This window comes from Accipiter gentilis, chromosome 31 (assembly GCF_929443795.1).
Source record: "Accipiter gentilis chromosome 31, bAccGen1.1, whole genome shotgun sequence".
NCBI classification, from domain to species: Eukaryota; Metazoa; Chordata; class Aves; order Accipitriformes; family Accipitridae; genus Astur; species Astur gentilis.
This window is the reverse complement of record NC_064910.1, coordinates 4,675,090-4,691,170: the sequence shown is the minus strand read 5'-3', so window position 1 is coordinate 4,691,170 and position 16,081 is coordinate 4,675,090. Positions and strand designations below refer to the sequence as shown.

The following is a 16,081-nucleotide window of genomic DNA, read 5'->3' as shown; positions in this document are numbered from 1 at the left end:
CAAACAGTTAAATCAGGTATCCTCCTTGTGTGTGAGAGGATAGCTCCCAGGAAAGATTCAAATGCTTTCTAATAACAGTCTTCTGAACTACCTACTTCAAAAAACAATTTCATTTATTCAATATGCATAAACTTCAGAAAGCGTGAAAGGAAAAGTAGTAGCCATTTAATTTTGCAGTCAATGCATTTAATATTCCTTTCCTGATACATCTGTGTCACTGTCCAAATGGCATTTTCCATCCTTAAAAACTGAAGAAAAAGGAAAAGAAAAAACCTCACTATGGATTGGATTGGTCTACATGTGTTTTGAACTCCTGTTTAATTCAAGCCATTTCTAAAATGACCGTGTTCAGTCTGTGCAACCATTGAGTGTAGACACTTGTCTTCACTTAAGAAAAAAAACTGTCTCGGTCTTCCCGACTTTGGCAAAAGATCTACAGCAACAAGTTCAGAATTTGGATGTTTTCACCAAAGAAAGTGTACTGACCAAAAACATGCAATAATTTAGCTAAATTTGGACAGAGAGAGTGTAGCTTAGAGTGTGTAAATCACCCCCCTCTCTCTCCAAAGGTACATATTTCTTACATCATGGTAATTTCACTGACTTTACCAGAGTTTCAACAGCATAAAGCTGCACAGCAAGGTAAAAAAAGAAGTAGTAGTTTAATCCAAGAAATGACCTACTGAGCTGTGAGTTTATGCTCAGGTAACCTTTAGAACTACAAAGGAATGGAACAATTAATATTTTTTCTTAGCAAAAAGATTTTAGCTCAAAATGAAGCAAGATCTTTCATATCGTTTTCTTGAACAAACAGCAGAATACCTTGATTTAACCATCCAAAGGCTGAATGCATAAAATGATAGAGCACCACAAGTCAGAAAAGCTACAGAATTCACAGTGGAAAAAAGAGCATAATGAAATTCAGCATAAACTCAGCACGTTTCCTTAAGCTGCTGCTGTGTTTCTGGTTTGTCTCAGCTAAGTGCAACTGTTGTCCACAGCACCAGGGCACAGAAGTGAGGCTCGATAGCTTGTGAAGGCAACTTACTCCTACTTGTCAGGAAAACTCCGTAAATTTAAAACCTGCATTACTGCAACGAGTGTGAAGAGAGCTCAGGGGTCCACTGGCAGAGGCATTTGCATGACTGATGAGGCACCTCAAAAACCGGGTTTGGGCAAACCTCTCTTGCCTACAGTGCCATTTCAATCTGTTAGCATGTGACAGCCACATGGGAGAGCTACAAAGCCATGCCTGTATCTTTTTCCCAAAAAGCCCCACGATCTGGGTGGGAAAATGCATTTCCTTTCACATTGTCTCCATTTAATATAGGTATCTAAAACCAGCACTCTCACACGTTGTTATTATTATTAAAAGATACATGGTTCAGTGTTACTACACGCTCACTGTTTTAAGTTTACTGAATATGATTCTTTGTCAAAATCTCTCTGACCTCAGGAGGGATGGGGAAATGCCCATAAATGCAAAAATACCCGGTGGGCTCTTACAAAAGCCAGCAATGCCAATGCCACGGAGTGTAAGCAGTGGTGAGGGGAGCACCTCTGCAGGTCCTTTATGTCGCCCCTTTATTTCTGCCCCTTCCCCTGTCGCAGCAAATGGAGGTGAACCCTCAGTTAGGGGATCAGGCACACTTGCCCTTGTGCCAAAAAAACAAAGGAGGACAAGACAAGGTAGGGGGGTAAAATTTCTTTAAGCAGCCACAAGGTGTTTGAGCAGGCAGACCAGTGAAATAGTATCACAGTGGAAACCAGTGTTGGGAAGGCACGCCAGGGATGCTTCTTTTTTCAAGAGGGGCATCACAAGTCGGTCTTCCTCCTCTGTGAGCAAGCAAGCGTTTGCAGCACATCTTCTGAGGTGATGGTGCTACAGCACCCACATTTGCACTTGTGGAAGGAGCACTGACTGCCATATAAATCAGCATACAGTAAAGAAAAAATTTCTGCTGGGAGGGCTTGAATGAGCACAGTCCAGTAAATTAAAAATATACAGTTCATTTTCTAACATCTCAGACCTGGTTCTGCATTATTATTTAAATGATGTGTTAAGTAGGTATTGTTACATGAAACTTTAATCATTTGCCTTGTTCTGTACAACAGATATGTTGATTATTCTGACAAATTACTGAGGGAATAATGCAACATAATCCTGCTGTGGGTAGTTGAGTAACGCAGTTAGTATTTTTCTTTGTGAAAATCAAAGTTAAAGGTTAGTGGTTGCAAAGTTAAAGGTCAAAGTGATATGCTTTTTCTTCTTTTCAGAACTTGAGGATTTCCAGCTTACGGAAAAGTAGCATATTCACTAGTCCTAGAAAGCTAATCAACTCCCTCCCTTTACAAACAGGGGGCTAACCCAGCGTACAGGAGAGAGACATGTTTGATTGCACTGTTCAAATTTCCCATGTTTTGCAAACAGGATACCAAACATATGGAAAAATAGATTAGTTCTATGTAGGTTATCTATTCTCCACAAAATTAAATAACAGTTATTAAAAGTTGCCACCATATATAACATTAAAAAGAAATCAGTAAGTAATATATCCAGTCTAACGCTAGTATGAGTAAAACCTATTCATTTTGACATGTACCAAAATGATTTATGGACATAAATATCCACACAATACAGAAGTACAGTTTTTAGATCATCTGGACATACCTTCTGTCAACAACAGGCATCTTAAGAGGATCATAAAGCCCAAATTAAGAGACTACATGGGAAAAGAAGGCTAAGTCCTGTGTAAGACACATATTCTTCACTTTTGAGGAAGGAAAATCATCAGACCAAAAGAGCAGAGTGGGAAAAAAATGATTCTGTGATTATACTTACATTACTATTGAAGAGGAAATAGTCATTAATATTGTGTGCACTCTTCAATTGCCTTTCTGTTGCTTAAGACAAAACACAAAAAATACTTTCCACCAGTCACTCAGCTATTCTTTTCAGTGCCTCTTTGAGCTGTCTGCCTTTTTTACTGAATGGACATCGAGTAGGATATAGCTGTGCTTTTGTGTACATACATTCCTGCTGAACTTACCCTAAGAGAAAGGGTTCAGCTGTGTGAAAAAAAACCCTAAAACATTAACCTCCGGCCACTCAAAAAACCTGAAACTCAAGTCTTGCCATGAAAAATGCTGCTTTAAATATATTAGCAACCAGGCAGACTTTTAGAAGTGCCTTAGAGAATATTCTCATTGTGTGTTATAAAGGAAAATACCAAATTATGTCCATATGCAATCCGTAGTCACTTCTTCTGCAGGCATTACAGCTTCTCTGGGGTATAGTCTTTCAAACGTTCAATAAAAAATGCTGATATCCTCTACTTGTGTCAGAAAACTCCCTATACTTTCTTAACAAACAGCAGTAACTTGTGAACGAGTGAGTTTGATTTGGATCCCAACAAAATACCTAAGAAATTATGTCTAATCCTGAATCCTATCTTTGCTGCAAAAAGGTGAGCTCCCTCTACGCTTGCTTTCAGTGCGATGTGTGAGTGCTGCACAGCTTCCCCTGGCTTTCCCTGGATCTTCTTCATCTGTGCAGACCAGGGGAAGGCATCATTTCCATCTCACTTACACCCTCTTGACAGGCTTCCCAGGGAGAGTTTTGTCCTGAATGGGTTACAAATATGTTGCTGCTCTCTAAAGAAATGAGACATTTCTCTTTTCCCTCTGCCCTATGCAGTCAGAGTGAGCATGGGGGTCTGGCATCAAAAGTGCATCCAGCAGTTTAACTGGTTTAGCTGTGTGTACAGCCATTTCCATCTGCACTGACTTTGTAGCCACCATAAGGCCCCCTATACAGTTGAAGGTCTGTAACTGAGCCTGCGTATGAACGGGAATTAAAGTCTACTCTAGTCAATGACTGCACAGCTCAGAGTAGCAATTACTTCATTTTTGGAGAGTGTGAAAATCCCATGGAGCCATGAGAAACGCATTGTTCAACTGGCCGCCCTGTACATGAACAATAGAGGCTGTTTCACAATGCCAGGTTTAACAGTTAAATAAGTTCATTTAAAAAAAAGTTACACTCTAGCATATGTGGCATAAGAGACCACCAACAAATTCTGACAGTCACACCCACAACAATACATTATATTTTGGCCTAAGTATGTCCTTTGCACCTTTCATGAGCTAAGCCTTTTTTTTTTTTACTATTTGCAAAGCAGTAATAAATACTCAGGCTCAGAAAAGAAGTATTCCTCATGCCTGCTACTTAATTACAATTTATAGACTCAAGACTAGATTGGTCTAAGATACATTTTTCAAGTATTCTCTTCTTGTTTATAGTACGACAGTAGTACCTTATTGCACATTGTTTCTGAAGGACTCTCTTCTACAAGTGTGAGAAATTATTTCGTTCAGGGCACTTGACAGCTTTGAACCCTGGCAAAATTACTTTCCCTTTCCGATACAGATCATCCTGCAAACCTTTGTTCATCCTCTGCACCAACAGCTTCTCATAGAGCAGTGGGTGGTAGGCCCCTAAGGTACAAGCTGCATCGTAGTAGAGTTCATGGTAGTGACATAGGTCGGTCTGTCGAACTGACGGGATGTATTCGTACACATGTACTTCGTTACACATGGACATCATGATGAGGATACCTGGAGCAGAAAGTGAAAACAAAAGTGAACCCCAAATTTTACTTTTCTCACAGCAATTTCCCTGCAGTCACCCAATCTGTTTTTCTTTCTTGCTTTCCTTTGGTGTTGCACACCTGAGGTATTACTTCTGTAAAATTAAGTGGAGTGATAGTTGCTTTTATTAGGGCAGCTTTCACTTGTCCCTGATATGTAAAAGTTGAGAGCCCTGTAGAGTTGACGGGGTAGGACAACGATCATAAGGAAGGAGTCACAAGCCTATAAAGGGCTTGCATACCACCTTTTGCACACTGGCAAGGGGAAACAAGAACAGAAAGATAAGCCAGCATCACCCATGTTTCTTCCCTTGACAACTTTTGGATGGTTCATTCAGATCGTCGGTAATGTTAAGGTATCAATGTACTCCTTGAAACTTCTCCACCGTGTTACAATGTTGGTCTTAGCTTGGAATTGAACCAATTCCACTTTTTCCATCCACTTGCTTCTCTTTAGGCAGGAAGACGTTGCCAAGAAGGCAGTCTAAATACACGTAGAAGGACACATAAAGAAGCATCAGCCACGTACTGGTAGCACAGAAGCCCACAGCTTCTGAGAATTTTGTGAACAGTCTCACAGAGAGAGGCTGAGGAAGGTGAACTCCTTCTTAGAGCAGTGCTGCCACAAGGAAAAGCCCCTGACCACCCCTGCTGAGCACAGCAAGGAGCAATCCATAAAATGCCAACCCATTTTTGCCTGCCACATGTCAATAGCAGACTATCATCAGCACTGTCAATAGCGGCTGAGAAAGGCCATATGGAAATTAATTTCTTGTTTAAAGCCAGGTAAAGGTTCGCTTTGACCTTAGGCGCAGTCCTAAGATGCTGTTACTCTCCTTAACCCATGCTCAAGATCAAAACTAGGCCAGGACAGATAGGTGAGCTTTGTTTTCCTATGGCATAATTGTAAATCCATACTAACAGAAGGTCTTTATAGCTTTGAAATGAAAGAAATCTTACTGTTGCTGCTGCACTTTTTCAAAGGGACTAACATCAGGTATTGATCAACAGCACTGTCTAAAGTGCAATACTTTCACATCAATCACAGCTTCTGGGATTCTTTTCTGCTTCCCATAGCCATGTGAAAGGAAAATGATGGAGTAAGCATCAGACACCATTTTTTTGAAGATTTCACTTAAAAAACAATAAAATATAGAAAATATATTGGAGCATTTGTTGCATTAATGGTGTCCCTATCCGTTGAATATGACTGTCAACTCTCAGAGGAGACAGCTGTACTAATTCTGCTCACTTTGCACTTACAAATGAGAACTAATGTAATTTTTGGGTTTTTTTCTGTACAACAGCTTTGGAATGATAAAGCATCAAAGGTGTTTTGGGTAATTCTCACAAGTGACATGAATTAACATAAAAAATTATTTTGCGTTTGTTAATTAAGCAAAGGCATTTTCTGAAATCTAGTTTGCAGTTTGGGAACACAGAGATTTCAATGGCTTGCTAATGAAAAGAACCTTATGTTCTCCCTGCTGTGTATCATTAGATTATCAAAATGATTTTTTTCCCTGCCTGACGTGTGAAGTAACTGAGAAACAATTACTTCTGTGATTAAATCTTCTTTTATCATAAATTAAAGGTTCTGAAAATGTTTTCAATTGTTCTACAGCTTTACACTCTACAGAGTCTATGGTCTCAAAAAGCTAAGCACATCAATTTCAAAGGAAAAGTCCACAAATTTAAAAGAACTTTAGTCTTAAGCAGCAAGAAACATGGATTCACGGCAAAAAAACACCATTTAATCCCTATTTGAGCAAAAAAGTATGAGCTTAATAAACCGTTTCCTTGCCTCCAAGCTGTTATAGAGATGCTCTGAATTGTAGCTTGCCTAGCAACTATGTCTAGAATTGTTTGTTTGTTGTTTCAGTTTTACAAATGCTTTCGTCAGCTTTTCCACTGCCAACCTCCTTCCTCCAGTGATGGAGAGCTCACCTGCCACTCCAAGGTAACCGTTATCCAGCTGAATCAGAGGATGGACGGTCGAAACGTGTGCAATAATGAACCACGTCCAGAAACAGACAGTAAAACGATTTCTCTCCTGCACCCAGAGCCAAGCCTGGAGCCAGTTTCAAAAGCTGTACCACCAATGTCTTAGGAAAATTGGCTCTGACAGAAAGTACAAGCCTTAAACAGAGCATGTGTCATTTCACCACCACATTACCCAGCTAACCTTAAAATTAATAAAGGAAGTTGCCATTTGTGGGATAGGAAAACTGTCAAGAACAAAAATTGGGACTCTCTTATAATTTCATTAATAACAGTAAAGATGGCCACATCACTGCAGGTACGGTTCAATAATGACAAAATTTTAAGCAATATAATTGACTTTCCTGTAGATTAGTTAATGGAGCACTTAGAAGTGGTAGAGTTCTAGTTCTTAGTGATCTGTGGATCAATGCCCTCCAGAATCAATCTAAAAGGCACACTGGGCTATCTAGTTCAGCTCCTTGCCCTTCCTGCCTTGTTTCATCCAGTCCAAGTCTTGGGATTTCAGATCAGGTTGCTCATAAATAACCATAATTTCTGACAGTCCACTCAAGTTTTTGCTCATGCTGGACAATGATGTTTTGAGGGAGGAAACACAAGTGACAGGCTAGTTTCTGAGTGTAACAGCTGATTTACAGCACATCTTTGTGTTGAAGTCTAGGGTCAACAAACTGAAAGATGAGCTAAGACAATGAGTAGAGATTACCACATACTGAGGTGTCCCTGGGCTACAGAGGCTTATCTGTCCTGGTGGAAATGGGAGCGCTGCTGAGACTTCCAGACCTGGTGCACACTGCAAATGCCCAAACCCTACTCTGGGGAAAAACAGTGGTCAATGCCAGAATTTTTCTCCTTTAGCACCTCTAACACCACAGAACCCCAGCCAAAGAGACCAACAGTGCAGTACAACCAGCACTCCCATCCCAGCTACCTATGGGTGAGATCCCAGGGCATGCAGTATTACACACTCAATCTACATGAACCCAAGGAGGTAGGTCCCTCCACTTAGCTGTCACAGCCCCCAAATTCTCCCTTGGAATGATCTGCTCCTGCTGTTTTGTTCAAACACAGAAGGTCAAATAGCACTGTATAAAGAAGGGAGGGAAGGCAAAAAAAAAAAAAAAAAAAAAGCTCTTTTGATAAGAAGCTGTTTTCTTTGTAGGGTAGAAATAGGGTCCTCACTAAAATAGGGAAAAAATGGGTGCAGTTCTGTCCCGTGCCTTAGAGGATGCGAATCCCCTCCATAGGGGACAGCCCTAGTGTTGTAGACCTGTTACTGAAATCTAAATTCACAAAAACCATGAATCAATCGTCTTTAAAAGAACAGCAGCAGTTTAAACCATGAGGACATTTACACCAGTCCATGTACTAGAATATATTCAGCTTTTATTCTCTTTACTTTCTAACGCCACATCTGGCTTGTTTTCCTTAAGTCCCTAAAACAGGGTCTCATGTTCCAGCCTGTGTTTTTTAGTACCACTCTGGCTCAGTTCCTCTCTTTGCTTGGTGTTAATGACATTGCAGTGAGTTACTGACATCTGTAACCAGCAGGTGTAAGTGTGCTAAGCTGTCTATATTTTCATCTACCTCACGACTCAGTTTCCCCATCTTCCCTTCTCTCCCCCAGTTACCTTCAGTGATCTTACAATTTTTTTGAAATTACTAATAGCTTTTTGGCACTTACCTGATACCCAAAATACTTTTTGTTATGTTTGAACTTTTATGTTTTGGATGCAATCACAAAGATAAAGAAGTATGCAGCTGACTGCTTGCTGACTTGACCTTCCTTCTGTTAACCCGTTTGCTTGCCAGTCTGCTCTGCAAAGTCCTACCTCACCTATTTGTCATCCCATTTGTTATCTTTACACATCTCTCTCTGTATTATTGCTTCCTAGGTTTCTCTTCTGTGGCTGAATCTCTTCGCGTTTCCTCCCACACATATTAACCTGTAGTTCCCAAGTTTACTTCCTTTCCCTATATTGCCCACCCAAGTAGAGTACATGCCTATCTACTTATTTCTTACATCCGTGTACTTTTCATGTCACTGTCTGATTCAGTATCATCTGCAAGTTTGTCTGATATCTCAGCACTCCTCTATGATCATCAGCATCTGTATGAATATAAACCAAATTGTCTGATAGCCTGTAGGGAGAAGAATTTCCATATGCTACACTTCAATTTTTGTCTTTGCTCACAGTCCTTAAGTTAGTTTTCAGTCAATGCACAACTACGACATGTAAAACAGCACAGTCTGGCTTACACAAGACCTAAGGAGACACTAATGAGCATGATGAAATAGTCATTGTCCCAACACCTTATATTCTGGACAGAATTAATCTCACTGAGATGTTCATGCCCATCTCTGACCTAGCTGGTCTAAAACACTCTTTACAGACAATGCAGGAGACAGGCATTTCTAGGGCACAATTCATCTGACTTATTTTAGATGTCTACTTTAGGATGGGATGAATTGTTCCCTGTAAGTGTTGCTTCTCTCAAGTGACTAGGCAAAAACTGAAAATAAGAGTCTGGCTCTTGCTATCAAACACCTTCTCCTCCACTCTCCTAGGTCAGAAGCTTTTGGAGCTTCGTGAAAAAATAATGTAATTGGCTTTTCCAGGAGCACTGTGAGAAAAAATAAAAACAAGGTGTGATTCACCTGACCAAATGTGCCCACTGGTGCAGTTACCCACACCTGAGATAGGTATCACAGGGTCCTTTGCTATCAGTAGAAGAAAGTGGCACTTTTAGGAAGCAGCCCATGTCTACTCATCTCAGAGCAGACATCTAAAAACGGGTCTTACAAGCCATGCCCCAGAAGTTCCCGTTTCTTTCCGTTGACTATAAGGGAAGCCTGAGTGGCAGCACGGACACCTGTACCACAGGAGTTCTACCTGCACTCCCAGAACGGGATGAAAATTTCACATGTAGAGGGGAACACAGGTCTCATAACCATATTTAAGAGGTGCCTATTTTTTGCTCCAATAAGTCTGAGGCCGACTAACACAAATATGGACCCGCACCAGAGAAATCTAAAGCTCGGTGGCGTGAGCCCTGCTCCCTGACTGACCTCACCGTGGACCACAAACAGAAGTCAGTTTTATGTGCACGGATTAAGCTGAGAGGAGATGGCTTTTTTTACACTCATAAGGATTAAGGTATGGGAATAGGAGTGAAAGCAGAGAATTACAAAGCATTAGGGAAGGTCAGAGGACATGCACAACTTCAGAAAAAGTAAAACCTGAAAGAGAAAGCCTATAAGCTATCTATAGCATGCAAACATCAAAAAAGAGTGCAGTACTCCTTAGAATGAATGCCGAGAGAAGTCCATGGGACAGAACGCAAAGTCTGCTTTTTATCTGTGGGTCCTAAAAAAGCTCAGGAAAAACTGGGTTAACTACATTAATTGGATTAATCTAGTAGTAGCAGTATTACTATTGTGCCTAGGGGATTTGGTCAAGAACCTGTTAAGCTCCAGGACAAACCAGCAGAAATATCGCCAGTCGGAGTGATGATGTTGCCATGAAATCTGTGGAGGGGTCTGGAGGGAACTGTGCAGGCAGTTCAAAGTCCCCTCAGAGCAGGGACAACTTTGAAGTTAGATCAGGTTGCTTGGGGTCCTGCCCAGCCCAGTACTGAGCATCTCCAAGGATGGAAATGGAGCTGTTGAATCTTTTCAGAAGTTCACTGAAGCATACAAAAATAATACCGTAGGCATGACTCTGAAACCAGCAAGCAGGTGAGAAAAAGACCATCAGACCTGGTCTCTTCCAGATCTGATGCTTAAGCTTTAAAACTTTTAGACTAAATATCCAATCTAAATTTCACAGTAAGGAAAAAAGTCAGGGTATCTGGCATGATTTTAGCTTTGGCAAACATGATTGGTGCAACCATACATTCAAAATCACAACTGAAGATACTCCTGTATAGGCCACTCTTACCTAATTCTAAAACCCTTGCTGCATTTTCAAAAGTCCTGTTGGGATTACAACTGTGAAAATGGAAAAATGCAAAATAATTCTGCCTGCGTGGAGAAAAGTTGTTTTATAGGAGATCATTCAAAGGTGTGCTTTATGAATGTTTTATAGTTGAATGGCAATGTTCCTAAATACTGCCTTGAACAAAAAAAGACTGTGATCATAGAATACTTTAAAAAATATTTTAAAATATATTATTCCAAAGAAACGACGTGGCTGTCAGAAAAACAGTCAACCTGCAAGTTTGTTATAACTGTACAATATTAGATGCTAATAAAGTATTATGTATTTCAAAATATTATTTATTAGTATTTCAAAACCGTTAGAAAGACGTGTTACTTTTTTTTCCTATTTGGCAGATACCAACGGTGTCAGGAACTGTTGGGTATGGTTTAAAATCAGTCCAGTTGGCACAAACAAACTCCGGAGCTTTTACAGTCTGTGCTGAAAACATTTAAACCAGAATTAAATTAAGATTCAATTCCTTGCATGGATCGTTTATACAAATGAACACATACTATGGATTCTAATCAAAAGGAGAAAATGTTTTTCGATTCGTTCTTGGCAATTTTAATGACTGAAGAGGTTCTGAATTTCCAACATGCATCTTTTGTACAGTACAATTAGGTTTTGTGGTTAGCACACTGATTTAAAAAGAATGTTCTCTAGTTTACAAGTAAATAAAATATAGTTTAATATATCTGAATACAACAGATGCTGTATGAAAGCATCTAGAATAATAAGTGTAATTCAAACATTCAGCAAGAAGTCAGCATCATTTTAACAAAATGTAAGAGATGCTGAAAACATTTAAATACACATAATCTGATTATTATACTCACAATGTGTCTTATTTCACACACACCACAAATTTAGTTACAGAAAAGAATTTAGCTAGACACACTAGTAAGTTTTTACTATCAAACTAGTAAGTTTGATAAGCTGTGCACTTGAAAGCATTACAAATAAACATAAAGCATTTAGAACATAGTCTCTCTTAATTGGATTTCAGGTACCACAGAAAAATCTGTCACTCCTTGAAACTGGGACAAATGTGCCTCAGTTATTCTTTGGAACATACAGTAAAAGTAGCTCTGGCTTTTTAAAATACTATGTTTCTAAAAAATGGTTCTTTTACCTCTGTTTAATTCATGAACTATGACAAATACTAACCACAAGAAACCCAAATATTAAGGAATTTAATTGTCACCAAATGGCCCTGTGCCTAAGCTTAGTAAATTGTGCAATACTTGTCATCTTTGATGTATAGATACTTGCATTATATAGCAGACCTAGAAAATGACATATTTATCACTTAATGCCAAATGCAAAAAGCTGAACATTAATCACAATAATATATTCTGTAATATAAGCATAGACTGGAAAATGCTGACCAGTAATATCATATAATTTTAAATGTATTATTCAAATTTGGGTGATACACTAGAATAGTAAAGATTTTTTTATGTGATGACAGTTTGCTCTTTTATCTCTGTATTTCAGGAAGTAGGAGATGCTCAAATTTCAGAGTGCTTTTTATTAGAATAAGAAGAATTTAAAGCTTATGTATTTGGAAGTATTATTTATTCATGTGATAATACTTGAACAAAACTGAGCTGGAAAGAGTAGGCACTATTCTGTTCCTTCACCAACTGCTGGCAAACAACTAAGTAACAGTAATAAAGGCAACTCTTAATGTCGAATCGTTTCTTTCAGTTCACGCAAGTGTATTTTTTTCTAAGCAGAGCTGGAGATCAGCTGCATTCTTCTATTCAACATGCTCTCTGAAGCCAATTTAAATTTAAGTTCTTAGTCATACAATGATCTCCTAATGTTGCAGTGTAATGATAGTCTTGCTTGTACTATTGTCTCGATGCATGCAAATGAAGATTAAAATAATGTTATCAACTATTAATGACGCATAACTGTTAAATGTGTAATGTCAACTGTAAAGCCTCAAACAAGCCTTTCTTTCTCCCAACAATAAAGTAATCGGGGCTTAGTTATCATTTTGAGTTCAGTGGTTCATATGTTACGCTAAAAGCTACAACTCATAGCAAAGACTACCACCTACACAGACGACCTAAAATGTAAAAATCTACACAGACCGTGTTTTGATTTGGGAGTTAAAAAAAAAAGTACCACAGTCAGAGCTTTCAGCTAGCTTTTTCAAAAGACAAAAGCTGCTGCATATATAAGGGTATATAAATGTGAATTTCAAGTAAAATCACCTCTGAAGAGGTAAGCTAGCAAAGTGTACTGATAGGCTACGGTAAGTAGAAATTCATAGCAAATCCAGTTACTGAACAATGGACAGGAGCAAAATGTTCATAGAAAAGTCTGTATATAATCTAGACTTTATTAAAAAGCCCTCAAACTTTCTGAATGCTGATGTACCATCCCATCCAATGCACACAGAATGCTGCTCTTGAGAAACCCTAGGAAGCAGTTTTAGTCTTGGTCTTCAGATGACAAAAATATAAGGTCAGAAATAGGTTGTTTACACAGGCTACCAAGGAGGGTATAGGAACAATTTCCTTACAGCAGAATGGTAAAAATAGAGACTGTCAATTTATACACCATCAGCCTCAATTAAAAACTGAGCTTTGATATGTTCAGAAAGAGGGGAGGAAGACCGAGTTCATATTTCACAGTAAAAAATGTATTAATAAGAAATGAAGATGTAACACTTATTTCTGCTGCCAAAAGACAGGGCAAATCCTTCTCTAATAACAGGGACGTTTCCTCAACTGTCAATTTAGGATTTACCAGTGGAATCCAAATCCGAGATTTGGTGGTTGGATGCTTACATTTCTTCTGAAAAAAATGGAGTAGATCAAAGTCCAAGATGAGACGTAAACATATCAATACTCATTTAGCAAACCCAATTTTCAGCCAAATGTGAACCCACAACCAACTGCAAAAAGCCACCATGGTAATTGCCTAATGCTAATGCAAGATGATGAGAATACTGTGCAGAGTTTTGTTTAAAAGCATGAAGGTGGCAGCTGCAAAAATGATGCAAAAATATGCAAGAATGTGTTCTCAAAGCTCATCTGAGGATTAGATTAGGAAGACAAAGAGTAAGTAATTTATAATGAGGAGTAACATTAGCTAAGCTATGACATGCCACATAAGGCAAAGTTACAAGCCAGGGAAAGGCCACATTCATGTCTCAGAAAACAAGCTAAAAAAGACTTCCAGATTAAAACAAAAGGTTTGTTTTACCCTGGTGAACCTTTCCCCACAAAAAAACATCTCTCTCTTTCCTTGGTCATTGTTCATAGCCTTTGAGCTAGACACCACCACACTGAAGGGTGACTTGTCTGTGCAAAGTTAATGCTTCCTAGACATGGTACACCCCCAGAAGTAACCCCTAACAAATGGGCCGCAATCTAACAGGCGATGAGTTCAGCCTACTTTCAACAATGTCCTGAACTTACACCCATCACTAGTTTGGGCAGAAAACAACGTTGAAGTAATAACAAATTTAGTGGAAAGGACTGCGGTCAGATGTGGGTCTGCGTGTAGTATTGTTAAGGTGCAGCCTGGCACCGGTGATGGATAGGCTGCTGTGAGCTGACACGCTGCTTAAAAGAAAACCAAAGACAGGAACAGCTACAGGTTAGAACCCAATAGAGAGGAACAGAGAAACTCTGTTCTTGGAGGAAGCTGGTCTGTGTTGGGTGGTATTCATCTCACCTAGTTTTAGACCTCCGTAGTGTGAGTGTGTTGTGTTACGATTTCAGAAGTGGCTGGAAGCAGTGACACATTTCGAAGGTTTAAAACCATACGTGAACGTACACAAAATACGGTATTAGTAAAGCATCAAGACTTATGCCTTATTTTGTATGCAACCTGTAAAGCACAACCAATCCAACACCTCTCTCCCATCCTCTACACCTGAGACATGTGCTCTGCTTCCCTCACCCCAACTATCACAGTGCTATTGCCTCTCCTCAGCAACATGCTGGTGCAGAGCTAATGTACCTAGGGTTTTGGGGAGCCAGGGGCTCCAGGAAGGAGTTATGCCAAGATAGGGCAGCCCATATCCCAAAGGAAGCACAAAAAAATGTTCTCCCTAGCTGCCATGTGGTGGAGAAACCAGGAAAAAAGATCCTACCTCGTCTTACTCTCTCACTTCACTAAAGTCACAGCATGCAAGAGACTACCTCTTCCCCACAAATGACCCACCGGCCCCTTTTCCAAGAGACTTAGTAATATTGTGACTTAAGTACTTTAATACAGCTATTAACATCGTAAAAATATTCCCCTGACATCAATCACTGCTGAAGGATGGTGACTCACTGCTGCAGAACACCGTGAGAATACATTCTACCAAGGATCCTCCCTTTGGGAAGACTCAGTTTCTTATAAATAGTGCTAAGTGGCAGAAAAAGATACAATTGTCAGATGAAAAACGTAATTACTGAAGAAACAGCCTAAGACCACCCTAAAACATTCCTGACATTCCTGAAAGGAAATAGTCTGATGTTTCCATGTTTTAATTTATATCCAGTATTGTCCAATTTTGCAAACTGGGGCTAAAGAGGGTTGAAAAGCTTGAAACAGAAGTGCTTCACTTGATCCACAACCTTTTTTTTTTTACCTTTTCCATGTTACTGGCAGCAACAGTGCTGTGAGTAACTGCAGCTCACAGAGGGCTACCTGACTTTCTGCCGGTGTAAATACGGACAAACAGATCCTTGCACAAGGTCTGTAATCGTTCTAATTGCAGAGCATTGCACACAGACTTAAAATAAGTTATTCTAATAAAGGGACTAGAATCACTATGGTCCATGCTATAAAGAGCTTAGATTCAGGGATACAGGTCCCTCTGCCTGTGAAAATTCATACCCTCTATTGAACAGCCTATCTTCCTTCACATAGCTGTTTTGAGCACAATGTTATTAGGTGTGTGGCCATTTAACAAACCATTTTCCCATATCTTCTTAAAATTAAGAGAGTCATATTTTATGATGGCCATCACTTACCGATTCTTTCTATTAATTTTATAAGAAATAATTTTATAGATTTTATAAGAATCAGGTAGAGGCTCAATATTCAGGATACGCCTTTCATACAGCTGCACTCGGTTGTGTCTGCCAGCTTCAGTTCCAACTGGATTATTTGCTGCATGAGTTGTTGAGCTATACCTGATCTGAAGACCAACATGACTTTTCAGATTTCTGCCAAGCAGCATTATATTTTTTATACTTTATCTTGCCCTTTATGTCCATCTTTGACAATACACAGTTGCTGTTTCTGTGCTGTCTCCCAGTTTATAGTACATCACACGTGCAATGCGTAGACATACATTCAATAAGATTACTAAAATAGGAAGCCTCTCCCTAATAAAATATTTAACATGCATCTATCAGAACAGTAGCTAGTTATCAAATGAGGTGGATATGATTCCCAATAAGCTTGTCTGACTGTCTTGTATTCTTAAAG

General features: G+C 39.3%; 2 protein-coding genes across 5 annotated transcripts in view; one reads left to right on the top strand and one right to left on the bottom strand.

The window, feature by feature from the left end:
* Positions 1 to 7,695, top strand: part of LOC126052968 (opsin-3-like) — a 93,600-nt gene extending 85,905 nt beyond the window's left edge. For both annotated transcript variants that reach the window (XM_049834364.1, XM_049834363.1), the window contains exon 5: positions 6,532 to 7,695. In XM_049834364.1, coding sequence (XP_049690321.1) covers positions 6,532 to 6,759 — 228 coding nt within the window. In that variant the 3' untranslated portion in view covers positions 6,760 to 7,695. The remainder of the gene's footprint in view (positions 1 to 6,531) is intronic.
* The window catches only part of ST6GAL2 (ST6 beta-galactoside alpha-2,6-sialyltransferase 2), a 51,902-nt gene continuing 37,228 nt past the window's right edge, over positions 1,408 to 16,081 (bottom strand). For all 3 annotated transcript variants that reach the window (XM_049834360.1, XM_049834362.1, XM_049834361.1), the window contains one exon: positions 1,408 to 4,617. In XM_049834360.1, the coding sequence (XP_049690317.1) occupies positions 4,349 to 4,617 (269 nt within the window). In that variant the 3' untranslated portion in view covers positions 1,408 to 4,348. The remainder of the gene's footprint in view (positions 4,618 to 16,081) is intronic.